General features: G+C 43.0%; 1 protein-coding gene across 1 annotated transcript; it reads right to left on the reverse strand.

The window, feature by feature from the left end:
* Nucleotides 1-604: 604 nt before the first annotated feature.
* Nucleotides 605-7,575, reverse strand: CAMLG (calcium modulating ligand). Its single transcript, XM_074916232.1, has 4 exons — nucleotides 7,379-7,575; nucleotides 5,486-5,940; nucleotides 4,662-4,727; nucleotides 605-3,200 (listed from the first exon to the last, which is right to left on the reverse strand). Exons 1-4 carry the CDS (start codon nucleotides 7,542-7,544, stop codon nucleotides 3,009-3,011), a joined length of 879 nt encoding a protein of 292 aa, XP_074772333.1. The 5' UTR covers nucleotides 7,545-7,575; the 3' UTR covers nucleotides 605-3,008.
* Between the last annotated feature and the right edge of the window lie 2,186 nt (nucleotides 7,576-9,761).

The following is a 9,761-nucleotide window of genomic DNA, read 5'->3' on the forward strand; positions in this document are numbered from 1 at the left end:
AAACGGGCATCAACGCCTGAAAATGGGCAGAACCGCCCAAAAACAGTCATCAAAGCCTCAAAAAGGCCAGAACCGCTCCAACATGGGCGTCAACGCCTGAAAACGGGCAGAACTGCCCCAAAACGGGAGTCAACGCCTGAAAACGGGCAGAACTGCCCCAAAACGGGAGTCAACGCCTGAAAACGGGCAGAGCCGCCCCAAAACAGGCATCAACGCCTTCAAAAAGGTCAGAACCGCCCCCAAACAGGCGTCAACACCTCAAAACGGGCAGAACCGCCCCAAAACGGGCATCAACGCCTTCAAAAATGCCAGAACCGCCCCCAAACGGGCATCAATGCCTCAAAAAGGGCAGAACCGCCCCCAAACGGGCATCAACGCCTGAAAACGGGCAGAACCGCCCCAAAACAGGCGTCAATGCCTCAAAATGGGCAGTGCCACCCCAAAACAGATGTCAATGCCTCAAAACTTCCTGCCCGTCATCCCGCTCGGCATAACGGCCCCGGAAAATGCCTCAGCCTTGTCCCTGCAGCCCAGCTGGGATTCCCGGTGTGAGGTGTCCACGGCGCATCACGCCCTTCTTCCCAAGCCAGGACAAATCGCCAAGGAAGGGGGTAACAAATATACTTTTAATAGAAAACAATCAGTTTGGCAATAAACATTAAATAGAAATATGTACATGAACATAAGTTAAAAACAGAATAAAAGGGATTTGTTTCTTGACCAAAGGAGAAGCATCATTTGGAGCAAGCCCCGCCAGGCAGGTGCCATGCCCATTCATCCAAGGGCAGGGAGGGTTCCTCCAGCCCACCCTCAAGTCATCGGACAAAAAATAGTATTTATGGGCTGATAAGTTCTAGGTTGGGTCATGCAGCAAGATTTCTTTCACTGCCCAAGAAGAAAACTCGCTTCATCCTTCCTTGCATAGAAGAATGGTGCAAGGGGTTGAGTGAACATACAGCAGGTGGGTCGGCTCTTTTCTTAATATTTAGCTGACTGGGATTAAAATTTCTATGCTGCATATTAAAAATTCATTGTTTTTTCCAGATGTTAATACACAATATTTTTGCCATTTATTTGCATTACATTTGGGCATTTTGATAGAACAAGCGTACCTCTTGAGCAAACCCATTATTTACACATCTTAATTTAAATGACATCTATTTCAATTAGCAGAAATTCCTGTCTACTATAAACAAATCTAAAGCTTCTGAATAAATATTGGTGCTAACAGACCTAAATCAGAATCTCTTACAGCCCAGCCCACAACACCTGTAACAATATTCACTGTAAAATAATCAGTAAAAAAACACAAAACCTGCCAAATCAAAACGTAAGCTTCTTGTTTTCATGCCACAAACATATATCAAACAAAGTCAGAAATGCAGTGCTAAAATTATAGCAGGAAGCTTTTAATAGACAAGATTAAGCAGGGCTATTTAATGAGGCATAATCAAACACTTTTGCTCCCTAAAAAGATTTCTGCAGACAAACACCAAGATAAATAGGTGTTTCTCTACGCTAAGAAAAGGCATTGGCCTAGATTACCTGAAAGTCCAGATTCTGAACAGAAAACAAGTTGAAAAGAATATAAAATTAGCTCCAATAGACATTTTCACAGATTATCAGCATTTAAACTATCTGGAATGACAATTCCTTCCTCTCACTGTGCAAAATTCATACGAGAATGAAAACAAGAGCATTCGCTAGCTTGTGACTTTCTCCAGTGACAGGAATCACCTTATTTGTCTGATTTTCACCTATGTGGCTGGACAGCCACAGAAAAAAACAGAATGCTGCTCTCCCTTCAAACACAGATCTTCATGTGGGAGGCAGCTCACAGCACTACTTTTCATTTCACTGTCACTTGTAGTATACAGGATTTAAACAGGAATGGCTACTGTGATTTCACCGGGGCAATTTCAAAAACACAACAAAAACATGAACATAAATAGCTCTGCTGAATCAAAGACTGTGTGCTGTTGGGTGGTAGTGTTATGTAGCAGGAGCAGAACTCCACAGCTGAGATTCTGTCTACATGCAAATGTCTGGTAATAAACAAACTGCAGAAATTAATGTCATATTAAAAGTTGCCTTATGCAATCCTGCAAGGAGCTAGGAATAAAAAAAAAAAGTTCCCTTGTTACATATAATAGAGCAAAGGTTTGATACTGCAGGTTGGTTGCCAATATACGCAACCTTCCCTTCAGGAGATGGACTGTTAAAATAACAGAAAGGTGTCAGAATGAAAGCACATGTATGAGCTACACTAGGATTAGGCTGCTGGAAACTCACAAACAGGTGAGATGAACAATTTTGTTTCTTCCTACTTTTTGATTAATGACATTTGTAAGCGACAGGACTTTGTTGTTGGGTTTGCTTAGCTGTTTTGCACTATAATCATCAAATGAAATTAATCACAATCGCAACAAATAAGGTATAGTGAGGCAAGGGTTGGGACAACAAAGTGGCATCGTTCACCAACATTCTCCAGAAGCAGCTACTTGGTTCAATATTCTGAATCTGAACAACAGAATACAGGGATTTCTTTTATTTAGAGCTTTCTTAAAAAAAATGGGAACACCACAAAACGAGCAGTTCTTGTTAGCTATAGACATACTGGACACATATATATATATATATATTTATGGTTCTGCTGAAAGGAATTCTCTTATCTTTGTTCTCATGGAAAAGAACAAAGGCGTTTTTACAGATGTTTATGAAAGAGGCTGAGAAGGGCATTATCTAAACCAAATAAATCATCCACTGACACTTGCATCCTATTCTTCACATTTGTAATAGGCAGACACAGTATTTCAATAAGCTGAACCAACACAACTGGCAGTCTGGGATGCTGCTCTTCCTTTCCCAAACTGACTGAATTTAAGGCTCCTTTCAAGCATTTGAACAGGTGAGAAATTTAATGAAGGTTTAAACCTGTGTGCACAGTCAGTCGTTAAAGGAACACAGTCCAGACAGCTTTAGTGTAACTATATGGTACTTCAGAACCATCATGGTACTTCAGAACCAAAAACCAGAATAAGTTCATGGCAAAAGATAAAAGTAAAGAAATAGACACAAAGGTCTGTGAAAACATCTCCCATTTTGCTGTAGGTGTCCATGGAGCGACTTATCACTTCAGCGGGGATTCCAGACAGTAAAAGAGCAGCAGTTAATACTGTCGTTTTCGCCTTCTTCTCACACTAAAAGTAAAAAAAAAAACCAAACCACACAGTATTATGTTAGTTCTTCTGTTACAATCCACTTACACTTTATATGTCACACACAGCTTCTGCAGGAATGGGAAGAGTACCAGACAAGGGCCAGCTGGGTGTAAGAAGCCAAGCCAGGCATCCTCCACTGGCAGAACAGGATTAATCTCTTCACGCTACTTGGCAAAAACCAGTTACTTTTCTGACACAGAAATTATTTAGAATTATTTAAATAATTTAAAAAATTACTTAGAATTGAAAACCAACGGTTTCTCCCCATTTTAGTATAACTCCATTTGCCAATTTTATCCTCTGAACTCAGAAATGCCCCAAACCCCTTTCGAAAGCCATTCTTCTGCCCTTACGATGAAGACCCCCAAGGATGCAAAGTCTGAGAGGCAGGAAAAGGTGTCAGGGGCTGAAAATTTTTGTAACTTAATTATACTTGCTGGATAGATTAATTTAATCCAATCTAAATTAAGATTTCAAGACTCTTTCTAGGTTTCAGGAGAGAAAAATTAAGGTTAACAAGGTGATTGACCTCATCTGGGTCTAAGTGCAGTAAAAGCAATGTGTGGAAAGGAATCACCTCTTTAAATTCTGAAACTGAAGGGCTGATTTTAAAAATAGCAGAAGCAAGATCATAAAGATCTAGCAGATGAGCTAGTGCAAGTCTAAGACTAATGCTACTGTTTTGTGTTGTGACATGTCAGCTTAGAATGACTACTATGAAGTTCAGTTTTCAGTGATATACTTAACTACAAAAGAACTGCTGATTTATTCTGATTTTCTACATGTAATTTATTATTCCTTTTAAAATGCAAATTTCCCCTTTCAACTATAGATTGAGCATCATTCAATCCCACTTTGCACTGTAGACCTGACAAAATCATCAATGAAACAAATACTTCAGCACAATTAACTGGTGTAAAATATATAAGCAACTGATATAGCAAAACTTGCTAATAAGCATCAAGTTTTGCACACAAATGTCTCATTTCAAGCTGCCATTCAAACTGATACTAACGATGGAATGCACAGCCCTTAAAAGGGCTGTCTCATTTTTTAAAAAGCACCCTCCCAAATTTCATCCAGGTATTACATGCAAAACAGCTGCTGACAGAGCAAACAGTAACCACAGAAGAGCACAGTCTGGGACAAAAGCAAAAGTTTCCTGCAGACATTAAAGAACTACCTGGTTTTCCTGGTCAGATGCTTTTAATTAGGCTACAGCTAAACAAACTGCTACTCCACATTTTCACAGCAATTTAAAAAAAGATTTGGACTAAATCTGGGAAGATTAAAAACTCGTATCAACTATCAGCATTTGGTAACTCCCAATTCTACAGTATAAAACAAGGGCAGAATACTTCTGATGCATTGGTCCTAAAATAATACAATCTAAAGACAAGTATTAAAAACATTTCAAATTAATTCTGAAAAAGATTTTACCTTTGGAAAGTACTTGGACAGCCCCATGTAAGCAAGTTGTAGAGTAAGAAATGGTGCAAATATTGACTGAAGGAACAGAAAAGAATATACAAAAATTAACTTGGTCAGAAGTGATAGCTAAGAAAACACAGAAATTTAATGCTTCCAAAATCATAAATTAGGTAGGTAAAAAAATAATTTGTGGACAACAGCAACAGTATTTTTGAATGCTACAAACCTAAATAGCCAAATTACATGTCAAAAATAAGGTTCAGGCTTTATTTTTTTTTTTTTTTTGAGCCTAAAAACCTGAAATCACAGAAGCATAGAGTAGTGTGTAAAACAGCCCAGTGATCCAGGAGGTGGCAGGCTGTACCGGCCACATGCCTCTGTACGAGGCACTGGCAGACACCTGGAATATTGAAGAACAGCTTTTCTGAGAAGAGTTATGAATGAGTAGGATCTGCTAATCTTGGGACGACTACTGCTGTTCTTACTCTATTAGTCTTCAGTAGACTTCGAACTAGAAGGGCAGTGGACTCATGCTCACAAAGATGGAAATAAACTTGCAGGGGACTCAAACTGCAACCACTATTTCCACTGCTTCTGCTCCTCAAACATCACGGAGCAGTGTGCCACTCTCAGCTGTAATACAGTGGCTGTGTAACACAGATTCATCTCAAAGAATTTAAATATTTTTTAAATGATTTGTACAGCTGTTGAAAGTGTCTGAAGTTCCCAACTCAATCACTACTGATAGCCTTCAGTCCTAGAAGGGGTCTTTCCCAGTAAGTTTTCACCAGACTAACAAAACAGAAAAAGATCGTTTCTTTCCCTCAACTCACCAAGTACTTGCACACAAAAGCCCTGACTGCGATGGCAAGCAATGCACATCCCACCAATCTGAAAATACGGAAAGAGTCAAACTCCTCCCCTGCATTCCCATTCTCTTGGCTTGGCTTCTCATTCATCAGCTGGTTCCTCAGCTTCAGAGCTTCATCAAATCTGGATAAGTACTGGTCTAATCCATGTCTAGGTGGCCGTGATGCAGCTTCAGATGGCAGTTCCCCTCTATTATGGTGACGGAGCTCACTCGTACCCTCATTGATCAGCTCTGGAGATTTACTGAACAAGTCCTTATCCCCTTTGAGGTCTACCATGCTGCCCGCATGGTCAGCCGTGCCTGTCACATTACAGACAGAATCACCAAGCACAATTCGCTTAGAAACTGAAGGAATGGGAAGGGAGTTTGATTTATCTTGTTCGTGCTGAAGCTTTGATTCTGTGTGACTTTCATCATCTAAAGAAGAGAAAAAAAAAATAGAATTATGCACACCAGGTACACAAAACAATACTTTAGCCATACTGGATTGGGGTCCTGGGTTGACATCTGCACTTCCAACACGAAAAGATATATTTATGAATAATAACTATGCTAATTATTAACCACAAAGCCATTTAACATGCCTGAATACCCCATTTTAAAAAAGAATGGGCTTAGCGGATACACAACCCGCTTGCATATCAAAAGAAAGGTTTACACTCAAGACTTAGGTTATGCCACAGACAATGGTAATAACAATAAGGGAAGAGCACAGCATAGACCAGACTGAAAACGCTCATCAGCTTCACCAAAATTATATTTTCAGGCTCCCCTCCATCAGCCTACAATGAACCTAGCATGTAGTACGTGCTTTGCACTGCCGAGCACTCCTCAGAAACAGTGGGGATGTGAGACAGAAAGCTGTGAGACACAGGTCAGAAGTTGAAGCTGTCAGTCAACAATGGAGAAATGAAAACACTGGACTTCCTTTATCAACAACACTGAACGCACAAGAGGAAAGATGTTCCAAATACACGGAGCAACATAAAAAAAGACTAAGATTTCCAGAAAGCCTATCACACAAAAGGAGCATTGAAGACTGACAAATGAGCAGGCAATAGAAATGTACTTTGGTTTGGTCTTCTCTATTGTCAGAGGCAAAGCAGTGTTAACCTGCTCTGTATTAAACCCAAAGTCCCCAGCGAAGGAGGTGATGCCAGAGAACAAAAACCAAACTGAGAAGCATGCAGAACAGGTTTGGTCCTAGCAGAGAGGAAGGACCAACACTTACGAGTATTTTTTCAGTATAAGGCAAACTGATTCATGGCTTATGGGCATCTTTGTAAACTGGAATCTGAGAACTCTTTCCTGACAAATCAATCTCCTCAAAGTAGGTACAGAAATATAAACGATCTACTTATGAATCTGCAAGGAAACACTGCATGCCAACTGAAAATACCCAATGACTGCTTATTATCCAAATGTGAGGAAACTTTGATATAAACACACAGCTACAAAAACAAGCAGTTACTGAATGAAACTGTGGGGGAGGCTTATTGTTCCTTCAGCTAAGGAAAAACTACTTGAAATGAAATGACAGCTTGTCTACTTGCTACGTAGGAAGAGTAACAGGCCCGAGACGCGATCTCGGCACGTTTCTGATGACACACGTATTTTATCCGCGGGTCTCTCGAGGGCCAGACAAGGTCGGGCTTCACTTAAAGCATCACTGAAACGAAAGATCACACTGAGGGGCCAAACAACAGCCGCTGAGGGCCAGCCCGCTCCTGTCCCACGACGAGACTGCGGGGAGCGCTTAGGGCGGGAGGAGGCCGCAGGCGGACGTCAGGGCCGGCCCCGCGGCCAGGAGCCCTCAACGCCGCCGCCGCCGCAGCCCCGCCGCCACTCGGCTCACCCTTGCCCGCCGCAGGCCGGTGGAAGCCCATGATGCGGTTGATCCGCTCCTCCGAGTTCATCAGCAGCTTCCTCCGCCGCAGCTCGGCTCGGCGTTGGGAGGCCGAGAGGCCGGCGGGGGCCCCCGGGGGCGCGGGCGCCGCGCCCGCCCCGCCGCCGTCCTCCATCCCCGGCGGAAAAGGCCGCGGCGTTACCTCAGCGCCGTACAATGGGGCCGCCCCGCCTCAGCGCGCAGGCGCCAGCCCCGCCCACCTCCGGCCGCTGAAGCAAGCGCCGCCATCTCGAGTAAGGGCAAGAGAAGGGCGGGCCGCGCGGGGCGCGCCCTCCGCGCGGTGCTCGTTGGCGCAACGCGCCCATACTAAAGATGGCCGCGCCGGCCTCGGAAGTGACATCACGGCGCGAGGGGCGATGGTGCCATGGTGGTGAAGGGGCGGGAAGGGCGAGAGGGGGCGATGGCCGCGGGGCGGAGCCGGCCCAGCGGGGAGACACGGGACCGACGGAAACCTGGCTGACCGGGTAAGGGTTTTCGCATGGCTGCAGCAAAATCCAACCAGCGGCGACGTGACTTGACGCTCTGAGCGCTACAGGGGGCCAGTTGTTTCCTTAGACTTTTAAAAGTCTGGTTTCAGTAAACCTAGGAAAGCCACCTTGCGTTCCACCAGGCAAATCTGCTTAACACCACAATATAAAAGCTGGTACAGGATGGTAACATTCTCCTTATCATACAGAGATGAAAGCAGTGCTCTGTATAGAAACCTAAAAGCATGAGAAGAAGTGAACGTTCGTGTTTCTCACCAAAGTAGTATTTACCTAACATTCCATAACTACAAAACCAACAAACTTAGAATTGTGACCGTACAAAAGCAGCAGAACATCAGAGGCAGACACAAGTTCACAGAGCTGTTTCATTTCCAGCCCCCGTGGTGCTTCTCAGGCAGAACAGATCATTGCGCTGAGGGGGAGCGCAGCGCCGAGTTTTGAGATTTTCTGTTGGAAAAGCTTTGAGTGCTGCTGTACAGCTGAATTTAGGGAGTTAAATATACTGTTTATTGGAGTGCCCGAAAACAGACGTTTGTACGCGAACAGGAAAGGGGTTACACAACACAGGGAGATGCTTTGTAGAGGCATTAGGCAGCACAGGTCAGCTTCCCAAATCGTATTCCCAGTGTAGTGTAGTGTCACTGCACTCCTGGTAATGCAGTAAGCAGCTGAAATGATTGACAATGCATACTGAGGAAAAAAAATAAGGGAACAAGGACCTCTCAAGGATTCCAGAATTACCATAACATTGTAAAACAGGGAGAATCTTCGGTTCTTTCTAGCAAAATACAGTTGGCATAATATTCATATTTATGTACAATAAAAAGTCCATCACACCTCTACTTGCATGACCAAAAGTGGTAAAACTGGGCCCCAGCATTCTTCCCTTAGCTGAACATTCACGTAGTTAACACACATAATACCTAAAGCCAAATCAAATGAAGAATGTGGATACTTTACATCAATACTTCAAACTAATCACCTTCAACATCCTTGACACCAAACGACTTGCACTCCTTAACTGACAGACTGTGCCACAGGCTCTTCAAGCAGAAGCAGGACTCGGCTCCAAGATCCTGTACTTGGAGTTTCAAAGACTGGTGCTAGCATGGCTGCTGAACGCTGAGCCCAGCCGCAGGGGGGAAATTCAGCAGCAGCAGGACAGATTGTTGCATGTATCAGGTAAAAAACTTTGTGCTGACAAGTCTAATTAATATTTCTACAATACTAAGTGATAGAGAGAATGATAGCCTTCTGTGTTCCAAAACTATTAAATACAGAGGTCAAAGTGCCAATCTCATGCATTAACTTACGTATGATGAACCAGAAGCAGCAGTGATGACAGCTCATAAAAAAACTGGCAAGCGTAAGATGGAATGACTTTTACAAAAAGGTGTTGAAAGAATAGGATGTTAAATGAAGATAGAGGATTACCTACAGTAAAACTGATCACCATCTTGGGAACACTGCTGAAGGCTAAATTCCAACCATCAATGTCAGCTGGCTCTTGAGACCAACTTCCAGCCACGTGGCGGGGTACCACAGGGGGTACAGCACCACTGTGGGCTGACTGGAAGAACAAACCCCAAGGTAGGACTGAATAACAATGCTGACTGACAGAGATGATCTGGAGGGACAAAAAATTACCAGTGACAAAAGAAAAGTTTGAGTCATCTGGAACTAATTTTCTTAAATTCCCTTTCAGGTTGTATCATCTAAATATTATGTTTTAGCTAAAAGTAGAATTTATCACTTGTTGGTACATGGTATTTATCTCAATTGATCAAATACACTATTCTGGTTTTATTTATAAGAAAGGACTGATGGACTTACATGAGTTCTTT

Source organism: Athene noctua, chromosome 12, assembly GCF_965140245.1.
Source record: "Athene noctua chromosome 12, bAthNoc1.hap1.1, whole genome shotgun sequence".
NCBI lineage: Eukaryota > Metazoa > Chordata > Aves > Strigiformes > Strigidae > Athene > Athene noctua.